At 44.7% G+C, this 20,000-nt stretch overlaps 1 protein-coding gene across 8 annotated transcripts in view; it reads left to right on the plus strand.

Annotated features, from left to right (window-relative positions):
- Window positions 1-20,000, plus strand: part of LOC147030682 (oxysterols receptor LXR-beta-like) — a 57,451-nt gene that overhangs the window by 30,446 nt on the left and 7,005 nt on the right. For all 8 annotated transcript variants that reach the window (XM_085874958.1, XM_085874959.1, XM_085874955.1 and 5 more), the window contains 2 exons: window positions 11,001-11,114; window positions 12,222-12,316. In XM_085874958.1, coding sequence (XP_085731084.1) covers window positions 11,001-11,114; window positions 12,222-12,316 — 209 coding nt within the window. The remainder of the gene's footprint in view (window positions 1-11,000; window positions 11,115-12,221; window positions 12,317-20,000) is intronic.

Genomic DNA, 20,000 nt, shown 5'->3' on the forward strand with positions numbered 1-20,000 from the left:
AATAGACACGTCCGGAGACGCACGGAGTTGAGGTGTGTTGTGTATATAGAGCCTCACGGCTCTGAAAATGCCATTAAACACAAAAGAAGAACACCTGGTCTCACATCAAAAGAAGAACTAGAAGGGCACTCGGTAGAGCGCATACCTCTGCCACGTAATGCCTCATCCACAAGAATATATCAGGCCCAATACATTTTTGAAATATAATGCTATACAGTACTATATCGTTTTTGGCCCCATCTCTCAATGGTGAAGAATCACATAAACAATTCTAGTAGTCGGATTTGGATCCAGATCTTCACCAAAATCTAATCAGTTCGTCCTTGTCACACACCCAACTTGCCCACTAAATTTCATCCGGATCCGTCCACAACTTTTTGAGATATCCTGCACACAAACAAACAGATAGGGGTGAAAACATAACCTCCTTCACCTTCGGTGGCGGAGGTAATTATTCACCATAGCTGGAGTGTAACAACGGAGCACCCACCTCAAATAAGCTTGCGCGCAAACTTGCATGCATCCGCCAACAAGCTGGGGGTGTTCATGTGACCCTCAAGTAGGGCTGCTTTGTGTTTCGCGAGTGCCTCGGCTTACGTCACCAGATTACATCGCGTATCATCCATTCTATTTATCAAGATATCAAAGCTCTCATTCACCACAGCGTTCAAACTCTCCGTTTGCTGGTCTGCAGAAGAGTTTATTCTGGATAATCTCCGCTGGAGAATAAGCAAGGCATCGATTGAGAAGATGCCAAGGAACAAGAAGGCGCTGACGGGAAAGTCAGCGAAGTGGCCTCAGCACGAGCAGCATCTCGTCATGGGTCTGGGAGAAGAGAGCAGAGGGTTACACCATCTCAACACTTGCTCTCAGGCTGAAGGCGAGGAACTTAGCTAAGGAGAATGACATTGGGGACTTCACGGCCAGCCCGTTGTGGGCCGACAGGTTCATGGCACGCCATCAACTGTCATTTTGATGCTGCACACACATCTCTCAACATCTACCTTGACATCCATATGTCAAGGTGTGGGAGGAGATACCGTCAGATATCATCAAGCGAGCATTTCTGAAATGCTGCATCTCCAACAACATGGATGGCACAGAGGATGACATAATTTGGGAGGAGGAAACTGCAAATGACAGTGACAGCACCATGGACAGCGACAGGAACTTGCTCTACCCTGATTCGGACAAGGAGTTACGTGCCGTCTTTGTCAAGGAAAGCATTGATAAGGATTTCCTCAAGTTTAGCTGAAAAGTTCATTAAACCCAAACAACCCCTTTACAGGGCCACAAATCCACAAGAAATATGTACGATACCGGTATGGATCCCTTTTCTTCCTTTTTATAGTAACAAAAAAAAAAATCCTCTTTATAATATTAAAAAAATAAGAAAGAAAAATAAAAACTTATTGAAAATGCGAACAAGACTGTTAGACAAAATTAAGCGGACATGGGAGTAAGCATGGTGATACCTCCGTCACTTTGTTCCAGACAAAATTAATGTACAAATGTATTTAGATCGAGATCAGACAATAAAAGATCTCAAAAATAATTGGTGGTTGAATTTTGTGACCTGATATGCAAATCATGTTCACGTTTCAAGTCAATTGGATGAAAATTGACACTTTTAGAAATTCTGCCTATGTTGACCTTTTGGCCCATGTTGACCTCAAAAATAATTGGGAGCTGAATTCAATGACCAAATGTGCAAATCCTCTTCAAATTTTAAGTCAATCAGATGAAAATTGAGGATTTCAGAAATTTGGTCTATGTTGACCTCAAAAATAATTGGTGGTTGAATTCCGTGACTTGATATGCAGATCCTCTTGAAATTTCAAGTCAATTGGATGAAAATTGAGGATTTTGGGAAATCGTCCTATGCTGACCTCAAAAGAGTGACCGCAATATCACATGGTCACGTAACATGTGGTGAAGTTTCAATTTCTTCCCTGAACGGTTTTCAATGAACGCTCCTAACAAAATGCAGACACGACGTGCGCCATATGTACGTACGCTTCCGATCGCTTAATCCTACTTTTCTTTTCACAAGCGCAGGGTAAAAAGGACGAAATCTGGATCAGCAGCTCTGCTTTCCTTTATTTGTGACAATAAATTTCTGTCCTCAAAGACCTGAGTGCCACATGAACACCATCCTAGTTTGGAGGTAATGTGTTGGCACAATTTATGTGCATGACATCAGCTTCATGTTGCATTTCTGGTCAGAGTTGCTCCATTTGTTTTTATCTATAGCTATATTATAAAGCAGAAGTGTCTGTCTGTCCTTCTGTCCGTCCCTGAACTACTCCCTCAATTTTGGGGCTGGCTCCGCCAAACCTTCGGTGGAGCATTTTGGGGTCCCAGCCGGTGTCCTGAGGTGGGTGGGAGGTTTCACAAATTCCTCACTACAACTATGATTTTGAGTTTTGATCCGTACAAAACCTCTCCCTACCCGAATGTAACGTCAGAACGGCGTTTATCTTTGTTGACCTCACGAGTGTTTGTAACATTTTATTTCATTATATTTATGGCATCGTATTAATTGGTGATTGGAATGATGCTGTTTGGAATGAAATTATGGAGAGATTGAGTTCAAATGAGAATCAGGAAATGATGTGCGGGTTTCCATTGGTAACATTCGCAGATTCGGCATTTGCAGTTTCGCCATTGATATCATATATATATATATATATATATATATATATATATATATATATATATATATATATATATATATATATATATATATATATATATATATATATATATTGTTACGTTTTAGGGGGGGTATGCATTCAAAGGGTAATTAGGATGTTTAATTAGGTATGCCATGCTGTTCGAGTTTACCAGGATCTCGATGTAATAAGTAGCAATTCAGTGGTGATAAGTTGTCTAGTAAATGTTCATTTCTTCAAGGGGGGAAATGATAATTGTCACGTAATTAGATAGGGACACGGGATAGGGTAAGTGTGTCTGCGTAAACCCCTTTTGGTATTCTCTGGAGACTGGCCGTGACGTCACAGGACAGTGCAGCGGATGGCTCCGCCCCGTGATCACGATTGGCAGAAGGCGACGGCGGTGGGCCAATAAACGGCTCGATTGGAAGTGACGAGGACAGGAGGATAAAAAGGTTCTGTTCTGGGGTCAAAAAAGAAGAGGAAGAAGATCACAACCAAAAGATCGTGTTTTTTTGGTGTGGAGGCTGTTGCGCGGAGAGCATCCTTGTTGTTGTGCTGATTCGATCGTGTTCTTCATCGTGTCTTGGAGCCTTGCTGAGCCTCGTGCCTCACCTTGGTTGGCTCTGGGGTTCTGCTGACTCGGAGTACGGGGTCGAACGGCGGGCGGATCTGCCTCCCTCTCCTACTCGCAACTTGGCGCCAGAACTGGTTCCCTGGCGGCTGTGAGCGGACTTGGGCCAAGACCAGGAGGTCGACAGCACTATGGTCTCCTGCCCCCCTGACGAGAGCAAGGCCAGCTCGTCCGACGCCGATCCAGGGACAGTTGCGTCCACACCACGGTCCAGCCTGACCACCAGAAATAGCTACGTTGTGTGTGTGTGTGTGTGTGTGTGTGTGTGTGTGTGTGTGTGTGTGTGTGTGTGTGTGTGTGTGTGTGTGTGTGTGTGTGTGTGTGTGTGTGTGTGTGTGTGTGTGTGTGTGTGTGTGTGTGTGTGTGTGTGTGTGTGTGTGCTTGGCGCCTTAGAAGGTTTGAGATCTCTGTATTCATTGGAATTGTTTGTGTTTTTCCCCACGCCCGATCCCACACCATCCCGTCGAATCGCCCTGGATCCCTCTTCTTGCCGAGTCTTGTTATTTCTGGTAATAATAAAAACAAATAAACATCATTAACTCAGTGAAAAGTGACTCGTGCCACCTTCCTCGTCCCGTTTGCGGTCGAGCGATTAGAACCGCCATGTTTGGGTTATAAAGAAATAAACCGCCTCCATCGTTTCGGCTCATTCTACGTTGGCGGGACTGTTCAAGTCCCGTGGACGTCACAATATATATATATATATATATATATATATATATATATATATATATATATATATATATATATATATATATATTAATACAATGTCAAGGCTCGTTTGAGAGCTAACACACAGAATGTATAACAAGGGGAGCAGGAGACAAGAGGGGTGGGAGAGGGAAGGAAAAAATGGTGGGGAACAGCCATGAGTTGATCTGTAGAAGGGAGAGGGATGGGGCGGGGTACACAGGGTAAACAAGATGGACGCTTCCGGGAGTTTCAGGAAGGAAAAGCACGGAATTTGAAGGAGGTGGGTTTGGGTTGGATTAACGGGGGTGGAAAAGATCAAGATTTTGGATGGGGGGGGATGAGAGATGGTGGTGAACAGCTGTTATGAAGACTTGGAGGGAAGAGTGGGTTTGAAGACAGTGTGGGAGTTTGTTCCAAAGCTGGGGAAAAAGAGGAATGAAAGAGTGAAGGTGAGCAGTGATTCTTGATTTTGGTAGTTTTACCAGAAGTGGGTTGCTGTCGGACTTTAAGCGCACTGCAGAAATATGGGGTCGGTGGACATATTGCAGACAGCAAGGGGGGGGCAAGCCTGAGATGTGGCAGTAGCAGAAAGACCACCTGCGGTGAGAGCGTGAGAGATCCAAATACTCGGCTCCATTGCGGGAGATATTAATGATCCTAAAAGCCTTTTCTACAGCGTGAAGCTGAGAAAGGTGAGAGGCAGGAGCACCAGCTCAGAATGGAGTGCAGTACTCCATCAGGCTAGGCTGCGGACGAAAGCTTTGTATGTGGTCAGGAACTCAGGTGTGTTGAGGAAGGACTTTGCACGACGGAGGATTCCCAGTCGGCGACTGGCTTTGGATGCCAGCTTGGAAATGTGGCTTTCCCTGGAAAGATCATGGCAGATAGTGAGACCCAGAAGTTCGAATGGAAGGACTTCTTCAAGAGGATTGTTGAGAATGTAGATGCAAGGGGGTGGTTTCCAGACCGTCCTTTTGGAGGTACATAGCGAGAGTCTGAGATTTGTCAGGATTGAATGACATGTTTCATGTGTTGGACCAGCTTGTGATTTTATCCAGTTCTACAGAGAGTGAAGAGGCTGCTGCTGCTGATCTGAGGGACGACAGATGGTACGGCAGAAGGTGGAGTAATCAGCAATGAGATAAAGAGGATTTTTCAGGGTCGTAGAGGTCATTGATGAAAACTAGAAAAAGAACAGGGCCTAGAATGCTGCCTTGAGGAACTCCAGCCTGGAGCATGTCCAGCATATCCAGGGTAGAGTGACCTGGTGTGAATCCAAATTGATGATCGGAAATCAAGCCATTCGAGAAGAGGAAGGATTTAATGTGAGAAGCGATGATGGATTCCATAACTTTGCTGATGATTGGGAGAAGGCTAATTGGTCTGTTATTGCATGTATCTGTTTTTGCACCTTTTTTGTGCAGGGCAGTAATGTTTGCTGATTTTCAAGCAGATGGAAGATGATCTTGAGCAAATGAGAGGGTGAATAGAACAGAAAGAGGGTGAGCAAGAGCAGCATGGCAGGTTTTTTGGACACATGGGCTGATGTCGTCTGGACCGGTTGCAGAATCAGATTCAAGGTTTGATAGCATAATCTCCACCCTGTCGGGAGAAAAGGACACAGAGTCCAGGGACAGCTGAGTGTGACTGGGTAAGGTGGGTACAGAAAGAAATTGGTTTGGGACACAAGATTTAGAAGCAAACACGGAGTTTAGGCATTCAGCCTTTTCACGTGCAGTGTAAGCTGTGCAGCCATTTGAGGTAAGGGAGGGATGGAGGGGAAACATTCACCAGAAACAGACTTAACTAGATGCCACCAGGATTTGGAGGAGGAAGACAGTGTTGTAGATTTCCGCCTGCCGGCGTGCGGACGACCGCTTCTAGCCAATGGCGGCCGCCCTCGCCCACCGAACGGACAATCTAGTCGCAGCTTTCGGAACAACGCTGAAATCCCACTATGGGTGTTTTGGATGCACACCACAGCCTAGTCAACACTACCCGCGCTACAGGGTCAATCGCCGAATTGTCGATATACCTAATTAATCGCGTGGGCAGACTATCGAGAGACTGTACCTCAACGGGGCCCGCTTGGAAACGAGCCGCTTAAGCAGCTCGCTTCGTTTTGGGATAACCGAGCAGGGTATTATCGCGAAAGCCCCGTTGGATCCGATTCTATTATCGGCTATTAAAAAGCCAGCTATTATTATGAACTTAATACGGTAGTTCAATTTGAAGGACAAGGTTAACATTGAACGGGTTAACATTCACACAAGGACATTTATTTGCACACGTATACGGTCAAAGCAGCAATGCAGAGATTTCCAAGCATGCAATGAATGGGGATAGGGACAAGACGCGAGCAAGACAAAGACTACAACCGTATATTTATGATGTACAGTCACTTGCACTTAACAGCAGTTCTACCTCAGGACATTGCGCCACAACGTTCATGCAAAGAAACAAGGAAAAACCTCAGGAAAGACGACGAAGGGGTAGACTGGACCTCTTGGGTCTTTATCTTCACGGAGCTGTGACGACCGCAGAAGCTCTGAGAGGCCGGGCTGGTTACCTTCACCTTCGTGGTGCCTCGCTGGGGCTACCCGCAACATCCCGTCCTCACGGCAGCTGGCGTGACCGCGGTTCGGCCCAGGCCTCGTCGGGCGGCCTGGTGGTTCATGCCTAACTGACAACGCCTCCGAGGAACGAACGGGTCTTTGCTCTTTTAGAGGTGATGCCTTCTGTAAGAGCCCGTCCGTCCCTCAGCGTTGCTCGGACTGTCCCACGACCTGATCACCTCCGACCATTATGCCGCTGGCTGGCGACTCCTCTCCGGCCTCTCCACATCCCGCACACGAACGCGCAGTTCTGCACGGCAGGCTTGGCTGCGCTCCTTGGCTCCTCGGCAAACCCAGACCTCCACTTGACTCGAACCTTGATCTTCACACAACTCCAAACCCAGACCGACTGACTGCGAGCTTGGCGCTCTGCGCGCTTTTTTTTATAGAGCCCGTAAGGCGAGGTTTGATCTTCGATCCCTCACTTCTGACCCCCCACTGGCTCCGCTCCCCTCGATCTCCTGATCCGATTTCGATGTGAAACGCGGATAGAGCGATCGTGGGTGAAATCACCGTCACTGACGCCAACAAAGGAGAGTGGACGTGGGTGAAATCACCGTCCCTGCGCAACGAGGAAACCCCAGCGTCTGTTTGCAGTGATGCTGTTCACTGGGAACTCGCCGTGGCTGGCGCAAAGATGGCGGCGTTTGCGGAGTTGAAGGTGAGGCGATGGTGTTCGTTGTTGGTTATCGGGGGAGATGTGAATTTGGAGATGGTGGCTGTGGTTGGCGTTGTGGAGAAGGTGGTTGTGGTGGTTGAAATGCGGTTGGTGCAAATAACGATAGCAAAAGAAAAATGGCTACCTCAAAGATCACAGCCCGGTAACACGAATAAATGCCTTAGACATCGGTGGGGAAATCTATCTGAACACAGACTTATCGACATAACTGAGCTAAAGACCCAGTCACACCTTGACGTTTTAGCCAGCAATGGCAACGTATTAAAATGTATGTAAAACGCTGGCTTACGTTGAACTCTTGATGTTTTTTTTAAAGATTCGGACGTATTCATAACGACTTGGTCTTATGCATAATGTATTAGTAACGGACACAGAACGTTTCGTTGTGTTATAGATAACTTATACCAACGAATGCTGAACCTGTTGTCGGCCTTCACAACCTATGCCCAACGATAGTCTAACTTATGCATAGCGCTGCACGCATCGCCGACGATCACGTGACGTAGCCTATTAAAAGGTTGCCGCACAACGATTCAAATCATAACCGCCGGAGAAATGGAAGTGTCAACATCGCAGTCACACCTTGGCGATCTTGCCAGCGTATGCCGACCTCTGAAAAATGCGTCTTAAACGCAGCGCACGTCGAATACGGTATGGGTAAGTTTGGTCTGTGTGAATAGAACGCTAAAGTACGCTATCATTCGTCGTATTAAATGGAGTACATCTTGTAATTTTAAACATGTTGAAAATTTTACGACGTACTTGCCGTATGACACACGCTCCGCATGCGATGGGAATAAGTTGTACGCACGATATGCGATCGTTGACACACATCGACACACGTTACTTGAAAGGTACTCATAAGTCGAAACACGTCAAGGTAATGGTTAGCGTCAGTGTTCCAGACTCCCGGTTTGTTTTTTTTTCTTCGGTATGACGGTGTTCAGTGTACAGTGCAGTTATGATTTAAATCGCTGAGCGGCAGCCTATTAATTATATTGTATTATAACCGCACTAGAAATCGAAGTGTCAAAATCACCATCATACCGAAGGAAGGAAGAAAAAAAATAACAAAAAAAAAACCAGGGAGTCTGGAACACTGACGCTAACTATTACCTTGATGTGTTTTGACTTAGGAGCACCTTACAAGTAACGCGAGTCGATGTGTGTCACCGATCGCGTAACGTGAGTACAACACGTAACTCGTAGGTTAGAAATAAGTTTCGGGTACGCTAAACATTACCTCGACGTGTTTCGACTTATGAGTAACTCACAAGTGACGTGTGTCGACGTGTGTCAACGATCGCGTGACGTGCCTACAACTTATGGCCAGCATTATGCGGAACGTGTGAGTCGTACGCCGGCATACGTCTTAAAATTTCAAGCATGGAAAATTTGAGGACAACCGAAAAGTACAATGTTTAAAGCCAGCGTACAACGATGTATGGCAGTGTTTTTCAGCGTGCTCTCAATGTTATCAAAACTTACCCATAACGTATTCGACGTGTACCAGCGTTTTAGACAAATTTTCCAAAAATCGGCATAAGCTGGCTCAAACGTCAAGGTGTGACTGGGCCTTTAGGACCTATATGGTGCTCTGTGAATTTCCACAACCGTAACAACAGGTTTGAAAGTTCAGAGTTGATATTGGAAAGATGTTGTTTCCTGGCTCTCCTCAGGGTAGACACACACTTGTTCCAAGCTTTGTGGAAGCAACTGAGATTGCCTTCAGTTGGATCAACCTTCCACGAGGCGAAGGCAAGTTGTATCAGGACATCTGCCTCACCACAAGCTTCAGTGTACCATGAGTGGGAGGAAGGGTAGGACAACTGAAGATGAGATGGGATAAATCTGTGCATGAGGGAGAGCAAGTTTCTTTGAAAGAATTCCCAGGGTGAGTAGTTGATGACGGAAGAAGTGGAGATGGGAGACCATTCTAGAAGTTTGATGGCTGCTTGAAGTCCCTGCCAGTCGGCCTGAGTGAAAAGTTCTTGATTGTTGCTTGACCTTTTGAGAACACACTTGTTCCCTTCCTCAGAGATGGTAAGTGCAGTGTCAATGTGATGCCACACTAAATTCTCGTGAGAATAACTGCATGTCGTAGATTGGTCCTTCTCCTCGCCAATCACGGTGCTTCTTGTGTTTGAGTGTTTGAATTCTCCTCATTACCTCCACAACCGAAGGTGGATGGTGGTTGTGTTTTCAACTCTGTTTGTCTTTCTGTGAGCAGGATATCTCAAAAAGTTATGGACATATTCGGTCGAAACTCGGTGGGCAGGTTGGTTGTGTGATGAGGACGAATTGATTTGATTTTGGTTAAGATACAGATGCAGATCCAGCCTATCAGTGAGCTACAAAACAAAAACTGTTCAGCCTGGTGGAGATATGCGCTCTGCCGAGTGCTGTTCTAGTATATTGGTTCTGTGTTGTGAGTGTTCTCTTGTGGTGGTGCATCAGTGACGCCATTAACACGTCTCTGTATTGACTTGTTGACGAAGTAGTTGGCTACGCAATGCCTAGTATGTGATTCAGATGTCCGTCCACCCTGGGCACAGGATCAAAAAGGGTGAGCAGTAAAATAAATGAAGCCTGGTGATTGATTAGAAGTGAATAAACCAGTTGTCAGAGATCAGGTTGTTTTCAGAGATCTTTCACAACCAACTTGAACTACTTCAGGATGTACATGTTCTTCCTGTAACATAATGGTTAAAGTACATCGTCTTGCTGCACAATCCCTACCCATATTTTTACCCCAATTAACTCTACGAGCAGAATACCCGCCCTATGGGCGATCTTATTCCAAGCATGCAACACGTTCTTTTGATGCATACGTTTATTTGGGTGGTGTATAGGCAAGTGACAGCTCTCTATAGGCAAAATAAATAAATAACCCGGGTTATGTGTCTGAAGCAAAAACATACCTACTGCTTATAATTCAAAACACCTCACAACAATGGAAAACGTGGGGACAGGAAGACTGTACTGTAAATGGTGGACACTTGTAATACCCTCCCCCACCTGCAGTGGTGCTCCACGATCCACATTTACATAGAGAGTTTGTGTCCCCCTCACCCCCCCACCCCCTTCCAAGGTCACCGGCAAAGATAAAAACACCCTGTACACTAATTGGAGTCATGCATGTAGCAAGTCTGGATGTAATTGGCCCAGAACTGTAGGAGAAGTAGCGTGACAAACACACACCTGTCCTTGAATTATAATAGTAAGGACCCCGACCCATATTTCTTCCACAATTAACTGGACCTTACTCAACCCTTTTACTTGCACATGATTGTTTTGTCACCTATGCTCTCTCTGTCCCCCTTTTCCTTTTGCCTTGCTTGTTCTGTAAATATTTGGCCGCACTGCCTTTTTCATATTTCACCTTGCCCTTCCATGAGCCTAGATCTTTCAGGAAAATGTAAAATACAATGACACACGAATGGCAATATTTTGTGGAAAAAGTACAAATCATTAAAGTGACACTTTTTTTTTCAAAAAAGGATGCATGAAGTTGGCAATTCAGTTGATTTCAGTTGATCTTATTCAACTGTTTATCCCATGAAGTCTTCCATATTCTTGGAGTTTTTTTTTGTTTCACAAGCCATTACATTTGTAATACTGTACATAATCATATCATGGCTTTGTTCCCTTCCACGTCCTTGACTCATATTCTATGTTTTCAACCTATCTTCTCACCAACACAGGTTTACAGGTAGAATTCATAGAACCGATATTTGAATTTTCTCGTGGAATGAAGGAACTTGGACTGGATGATGCAGAGTATGCTCTACTCATCGCTATCAACATCTTTTCAGCTGGTGAATGGATATTGTGGCTCCATTTTGTGTTCTATTGCTTCCACACATCTGACTCCATCTCTGCACGTCCCACCCTCCATCGCCCCGCATCTTGCCCTCCATCGCCGCGAGTCCTGCTCCCCATTGCCGCACGTCCTGCCCTCCATCACCGTGCGTCCCATCCTCCATCGCCACGCGTCCCGCCCTCCATCGCCACGCGTCCCGCCCTCCATCGCCACGCGTCCCGCCCTCCATCGCCACGCGTCCCGCCCTCCATCGCCACGCGTCCCGCCCTCCATCGCCACGCGTCCCGCCCTCCATCGCCACGCGTCCCGCCCTCCATCGCCACGCGTCCCGCCCTCCATCGCCACGCGTCCCGCCCTCCATCGCCACGCGCCCCGCCCTCCATCGCCACGCGTCCCGCCCTCCATCGCCACGCGTCCCGCCCTCCATCGCCACGCGTCCCGCCCTCCATCGCCACGCGTCCCGCCCTCCATCGCCACGCGTCCCGCCCTCCATCGCCACGCGTCCCGCCCTCCATCGCCACGCGTCCCGCCCTCCATCGCCACGCGTCCCGCCCTCCATCGCCACGCGTCCCGCCCTCCATCGCCACGCGTCCCGCCCTCCATCGTCGTGCGACCCGCCCTCCATCGTCACGCGTCCCGCCCTCCATCGTCGTGCGACCCGCCCTCCATCGCCGTGCATCCCGCCCTCCATCGTCGTGCATCGCGCCCTGCATCGTCGTGCATCCCGCCCTCCATCGTGATGCATCCCGCCCTCCATTACAGCACGTCCCACTCTCCATCGCCAAGCATCCCACCCTCCATCGCCGCACGTCCCGCCCTCCATCGCCACGCGTCCCGCCCTCCATCGCCACGCATCTCTTTCCCCACCTCCTCCCACCCCTTCCTCCAATACTTCTTCCTCCAATACTCCCTCAAGTCCCTTTTTTTGCTCTACACTTTTTTTTTCTCTCTTAATTCTGATTTTTGACATCTTAAACAATGTGGATGCTTTTGTTGTGTTCCATTAGTGTTTTGTGATTTGCTGTGAAACATTGTATTTTTATTGTACAGTACTTATTTTGATTGCATTGCGCAAGATATGCTTTTGGCTTTTTTGGTCCAGATCGGCCAAGTGTGCAGAGCCCTGAACTCGTGGAGAAACTACAGCAACCATATGTAGAAGCACTACTCAGCTACACGCGCATTACCCAACCACAGGTAATACTAGCAATCGCTTTTATTTTATTTTGCAAATAAATATCACAAAATTTGGATGTCCACAATACAATACATGTTAATTAAAGCCAACACATTACAGATTTAATTGCTAATTAATGTCATGCACAAATGACAGTGGCACTTTTGACAGTCTTCATGCCAATTTAGTTAGTGTGGGAACCAAACCATGTCCTCCAGAAGATGATTCCACACAGGGATGGTCGCTGTCAGGAAAGATCAGTCATATTGATGGAAGTGGAGGGATCATTTAGCTGACTGCACTGCACTATGCACTATTTAGCTGACTCCTTTCCTTAAATCACTGCACTATGTATGGACACTCTGGATTACCTTCATTGACACTTTTGGAGGAAGTATCATGGATCTAATCAGCTTAGTTTCCTCCCCTGGATACATCTTGTACATTTGACCCAACCCTTCTGGCTGCTGCTATTTTTCTGTGCGATCGAGGGTCAATGCTAAAACTGCTCGGCGGTGCTTTGATAATATTCAGAGTATGATGCTGGATGACATCCAGCTTCCTGAGACCAATCTCGCTCATGTACATCCGGGCAAGAGGAGCATATTCCATCGTGCTTCTGATGTAAGCCTTGTACTGTTTGTCCCATGAAGTTTTCCATATCCCATGAAATCATGCAGCCAGTTAGATCCAGATGGGAGACTAATTTGTGAAGGATGCTGACTCACTTGCTCATCTTCTTTGTGATGCAATTGACATTGGAGCTTAAGTTGAGCATTTTGAAGAACCTGGCCTCAAGGATATTGAACTCATCAACAATTTCTTCCAATTCCATGCTGCCTAGGAAATTAGATTGCTTGACTGGTTTCTTCTTACTCAGGCTTATCACCTTGCACTTCCAAAGGTGACCTTCCATTTGAGGCCTTAAAGGTTGATTTGAGCAATTTTGTGATACAGCTGACTGGAGAGGGTCTCTATCCTCCTTTAAGCATGTTATCATCTGTATGTAATATGATGTGATTCTTCAGGCAATAGCTTAGATCATCAAAGCACACAAAAAAGTGTAGGTCTCAGTCTGAAAATCTGAGTTATTGAGGCACTGAAACTTCTCTTTTCTGATATGTCTTCTCAGAACTATCTGAATGTGCTTATCTTTAAGATAGCTGGTTATACAGGACAGAAATTTTCCTTGGAGTCCTCTAACTTCTATTGAACCACACCCTTTCAAAGACTGTCTTGATGTTGAGCAAAACTTATAGCCCAGGAGCATTAAGTGAAGAACACCTAGAAACATGGAAAAAAATGCAGAAAGCTGATTTTTTCAGGGATGGTTCTCTGACATTTGAGTAAAAGTGCATAAAATCCCGAAAATTCCCGTTTGTGCAAAACGCGTGGGAACGCAAAATCCAAGATGGCCGCCGTTTCGCTAATTCCGTCAACCGGAAATCAGCTAATATCACTTATGGTCATGTAATACATGATTTTAGGGGTTTTAAGGTATGAGGAATTCATTAGTGATGTCCTTTTTTAATCCTAAAGTCATTATAACCCTCTAAATCGAAATTTTGGTAAATTTATTACAAAAAAAGGCATCGGCAATGATCCGTCAGTCATCTTCAACATAGATTAGTCCATCATGACACCAATAGTACTGTAATATATTCTTTTCAATGTTTCTGATGCATTATATATTTACAGATTATACTATATTTCCATTACAACCCACACCAACTGTTCTCATGGTAACTCACAAGCATGAGAATTACATGAGAACTCATGAAAATCTTATGTGAAATGACATTTCCAAATGAGAATTTGATGAGGTCACATGTGAAATGAAAATAGTGTTGGAATTATCATGACTTCTCCCATTATAATCTTATTCAAATACAGTTATACTATTTTAAAAGGAAAATGGAAGGATGCACATACAAGCATATGTACATTAATGATAACTTTGTCAGAGAATTTGAAAAAGTTAAAAATGAAATTGATAGTGCTTTCTTATCGTATCAAATGATTCCATTTAACTTTATTCATTGTCACTGTTGTTACCATCAAGTGGACATGCATTAGTGCAGTTCTGCCCAATGCATGTCGAGCACATGGCTGAACAGTCTCGACCAGCTTTGCGGCATGAACACTGTTTCCCGCAACTGGTTTTACACCCACATGACACCATGCATAATACAGAATCAGATGCAGGTGGTCTGTCTGTGTAGATTGGGATGAGCATGTCATCATTGCATTCCCAACCCCAGTCAATTGCCTGTAAGGAGTTGCCCAACCATTCCTGCACAGCATAGTAGGCCCGACAAGCATGATATCTCATAGCTGCAGATGTGGGAGGTAAGCTCTCAAGTTGAAATGATGCAGAAGATGAGGATTTCTTCTTTCTTCTTATGATAAAAATCCCCAGTTGTCAAGGGACACACACGTCTCGTTCGCATTATATAACTTTAAGACAAACATTTCCCCAGACCTGGCAATTTGTTCATGAGTAGCGAGCGTCATTTGCCTTGAAAATATCAAGGAATTTGCAGTCCTTATTCTGTAACACATTTAAGGCTGTCTTTTTACCCACTTTGTACATTGCAGAAACAGTATCACACCCTGTGATAGCATGGGAGACAAGCAGATGGTCCCTAACACTCACATGCAAAGCCTCTCTGATACAGTCTGTGCTATAAATGGCATTATTTATATATTGCATGTACAAGTTTGGACAAGATCTGTCGATCAGCATAACCAATAAGTCTGTATCTTTTCTCACCAGCATAACTGGACGATCACATCCCTCAGCAAGCTCGATAGCTAAGTTACAAATGAGGAAATCTGCATCTGCTTGGCTTTGTCGGCATGTTATACCATTACGGGTTAAAGAAGCCATCAGAGCAGAGATAAATCTAGCTTTGTTCTTGTGGTTGCCAAGAAATGAAGGCTGGCTACAAGCCACCGACATTTCAAGTTCAAACACAATATCCGGAGATACATTTTTGCCAGTTATGCGACGGCATTGCTCGGCAAACTTAGTGGACATAGAGCGTTCACCATAGCCATCAAAACACACAATAGCTTCATTTCCATGGTTGTTGACTACATATGAAACACATTTATTGATAACATCATTATATGTACAGTCCTTGGGCCACAGTACACTATGTAACAGATGTCCTCCATCAACAACATGGAGAGCATTTTGAAACTCTCCGGCACACATAGGGTTAACATAGGATTTCAGGGCATCTGCGAGTACACTTTTGGCAGTCTTGCGCATCACAGCACTCTCAAAAAGGGATGGTGGGTGCTTGGTGAACTCATATGTGAGGTGAACTTTCATTTCTTCACGTTTACGTATGACACACGTGACACGAAGGAAGAGGGAAATGGGATCAATCTCCACATGGCACCCACGGACTTCAGCACTATTGGTGGCAGCACCAATGGATATCACTTGGCATCTACATAGTTCTTGCTAGTGAGTTCATTAGCAGCCATCTCCCCCAGTGCAATCGCACGATCTGCATTGGCTGTTGCGGGAGCAACAATGCCTGTGGAAATGCAGACTAACCTGTCCTTGTATTCACCCTTGTAAATGAATGGTGAATTCTGGTCAAGGTAATCTTTAAACCTCGTTAAGTGAAGACCATCACGGGCTGTTGAGGTAGGGCGTAGGTCCTTGTGCTGATCGGTTGTGTTGGAGTGCACACCACTGAAGACCTCCAGAGACTCACAAATTGGAACAGTTTGTGGAATTGAATTATGTGCACCATTTTTGATTCGGTGCTCAGTGTGACACCACGACCATGGGCTAGACCTCCTCGAGACTTAAGCATCCTCATCAGTACTTGTTCGATTGTTTGGTCTGTGAAATTCCCAGACCAGAAGCGGTTACTTCTCCGGACGGTCCAGTATCCTTCTGATGTGTACTTGGCAAATTCTTTCTTGCCCATTTTCATCTTCAACTGCTTCATTTGATCCAGATAAAGTCTGGATGACTTTGCATACGCAGTATGCCCACCAGCATGGAGAACGGGTATCATTTTGGTGATACAATAAAAATGCAGCTCCCAATCTCCACTGCGCTCTGCACGGATGAAAAGCAGTAGGATTCTAACCAATTTTAGGTATTCAATCCATAACTTCCCTGTCCTGCTGCTCAAAGCTTCGTCCTGCTGGAGATCGTCCATTATCTGTGAGAGCTGTGTGACGGCATGTTCTTCGGCAAGAACTTCTGGGAGACGCGTGTGTTTGAGCAGCATGTCGTGTAGGGATTTTACCTTTTTCAAGTTTACTCCACTCAAACAGTTTGGGGTTTCAAGCAAGTGAGCAACAAGGGAAGCTGCTGATAGCATGTGGGCACGCAATGCTCGAGCATATGCATGGCCTGTGATTTACTGAGTTATGTGCATAAACAGTTTCCCACTGGTTTCTCAGTCCACTGTCACTCATAATACGACCCACAGACCCTAAATAGGACATGACTAAATGGAACCCACCTAGCCTAACGAAAATGTTTGTGAGGTCAGGAGATGACATGACTATATCAGCAGCCTTTATATACAGGGGCTGGTCAAAGGTCACTGGAACTGCACCCAGCTTGTACTTCACTGAGCAGTTTTGTACAAAGGAAAGGGCAAAGTACAGTGTATCTGGCTGAGTGGGTTCATGATTAACAAACGGGAGGATGTCAATTCTACTAACTTCAAACTTTCCCTGGCAAACGGTTTGATTAAAGCCACTCCATGATGGACAATAAGCTATATAATCAGTCACAAAATAGCTTGCCAGCCACATGTCATCCAGCTTAATTGCTGCCTTTAGACCAGGGGGATTAGGGTTTGGGGGTAATAGTGGTCCAATCAATACCCGCTTCAGACCAGGAACTGCTGGTTTTCTGTACCGTTTAAGGGCTATTTTTCCAAACTTTCCAACATTGATAGAGCTCCTGGTTCTGGTTGAGCGGGGTACCTCAGGCTCAACGTAGTCGCCAGCTGGAGTTTTGCATGCAATACCGCCCAATGCATGCCAAGTATTGTGCCCAGTCAAAGTACGGATATCAATGTCAGCATTATCGAGAGCAAAGTTAAGAAGCGATCCCTCCCAGTCATACTCCTTCTCTGTTGTCGGAAGTAATGCATCATAAAGTCGCAACACCTCTCGATATTCATCTGCAAAAGATATGTTACTTCGCATATCGACAAGCTCACGAAACTCAAGATTAGTGTTGATGTACACAGCTATCGCCAACAGAATAGGCGATACAAACGATCTTGGGCGAGCAGCAACTGTTATACCATGTGATAAGCTAAGTACACGACGTTCACATTTATTGCCTTTTATCAGGTGTGATAAAAGCCTTAATTAAAGTGGAGATACCATATTATCACTACTCTTTAAATCTGAAAACTTGGGATAATGAGACGTATCATATCGCATTGACCGCATCTGATCCTCTATTAGAATTCCTGCCATGTCTACTATGTTCTCAGCTGTTAATCCCGTTGCTTTGTAACTATTTCTAAGTATTCTACTTGCTTCATCTAAAAACGTGTAAATGGTCTCTTTTCCATGTTCACTGGTTATTATGAGGCGATCACCATAATGTTCCTGGAGTTTCGTTTTCAGATGTTTAGCTGTGTAACACTCTATTGGCAGAGAACTTTTGCAGGAGTTTTTCGAGATCAATGATCGAGTACTGATGGATATCACTAGAATCTATGTCTTCACAAAGTTTTTTGAAAGCTCGCTTTTTTAAATCATCCACAGAACCAGAGGGGCATCCCTTCAGCTTCTTTTCAAAAGCGCAGGTTTTGTGGAATTGAACTTGGCAGTGATGATGATATTTAGCCTCAGCTGCTACAAGATCCCCAACGTTCTGGACTCTGATGTGAACTTCTTTACCCCAAGTATCATCTCGTTCTAGTGCTTTGGCTATGATGGATGAGAGGAGTTCTGTTGTTTCAGCCTTGTGGATATATTCACGTCGATTTATAGCGAGCTTATTATGCTGATCAGTGTCCATGTACTTTCCACAATATATGCAGTGTTTTGATATTAAAAGTGGGAACATGGGAACGGCAAATAACTTTACTTTCTCTATCTCCATCATTATCATCACCTCCCACAGCCATATTCTTGCGTTTTGTAACGTTAGATGGTCTAGTGTAATTAGTTTTACAAGATATATATGGGCTGGGATCGGAGGATGCTCTTGCAGAAGTTTTTTGTCAACCCCATCCTGGAGTTCCGCACTGATTTTTAGGGTGTTGTCGAGTCCTTTTGTGGTAATTACGCTAGCTTCTGAGGTGATGACCTTGTCACAGAGTCGACATGTATCCTGGGCTGCCATCACGCTTTATTCATCTGAAACATCAAGAGAAGTATATGAGGGCAGGATAAAGACATTGTTTGAACCAAAATAAGGAGGCTCAATTGATACCACCAATTTATAGAGTAATAAAATATGCCCATCGGTGTCAACACAGTAATGCTGGAAACCTACAAATCAACAAAAAACAATTTAGTCACATCCAATAAATATGATAATTGACATCCATCATATTCATTTGTCCGGTTAACATTGGTTGGTGTCATATGTATCCCATGCATGTATAATGCATTTGTACAAAGTTAATTTTGTTCAACCGCTCACATGTCATCACCTTTCTTTATTTAAAAAAGGGCCATGATATCAATTTTGATGGTATAAATGATGGTTTATATGGAAAAATAACATTGGGAATGAATTCCTCATACCTTAAAACCCCTAAGATCATGCATTACATGACTATATGTGATATTAGCTGATTTCCGGCTGACGGAATTAGCGAAACGGCGGCCATCTTGGATTTCGCGTTCCCACGCGTTTATCACAAACGGGATTTTTCTCGATTTTATGCACTTTTACTCAGGAGATATCAGAGAACTATCCCTGAAAAAAAATCAGCTTTCTGCATTTTTTTTTCCATCCCTATACTAATGCTCCTGGGCTATTAGTTTCCTTTCTGATGTTGAGGCAGGAAATCCACTCATCTTGCTCAGATAGGTGAATCTGGAAGTGAGTGAGCATGTCTAAAACCAAAGTGGTTGGAGTTGATGACATCTTGGGAAAAGATGCCATAGCTCCAGGTGCACTGCTGTTTCTGGGTTTGGCTTCTTGGGTTTTCGACTCTGTGAAATGCTTATTTACATCACACACATTTCACAGCCAATCAATGTCTCACAAAAGCAAGACAAGGATGTTATTGAGAAATTCACTGAAATTGTAGTTGTTACTTAATTGTGCATTTTTTTTTCATGTAGCGATGAGAATTGGAAAAAAAACAAAACAATTCAAATTATTATCAGAGATCTAAGCCTGGCGTTGTCTTAACGGTCAGGGTAGCTGGCTTAAGATCTTAGGGTCTTGAGTTTAAGCTCCGGTCATTCCATTAAATAACCCCAGGTGGGTTAACGCAGCCTGTCATCCTTCTGAGGTCGGCAAAATGAGTACCAGCTTACTGGAAACGGGAGGCACTGCATCAGCGGCACAACCACACTCCCATCTTTGACGCAGCCAGTGGATATCGGCTGCATACAAAATTTTATACATATATATATATATATATATATATATATATATATATATATATATATATATATATATATATATATATATATTGTGGATTTGGAAAGCTATCGCACTCAACATTCAGGTTCCTA

Source organism: Eptatretus burgeri, chromosome 3, assembly GCF_056783735.1.
Source record: "Eptatretus burgeri isolate ZD-2024b chromosome 3, Ebu_testis_v1, whole genome shotgun sequence".
Taxonomy (NCBI): Eukaryota; Metazoa; Chordata; class Myxini; order Myxiniformes; family Myxinidae; genus Eptatretus; species Eptatretus burgeri.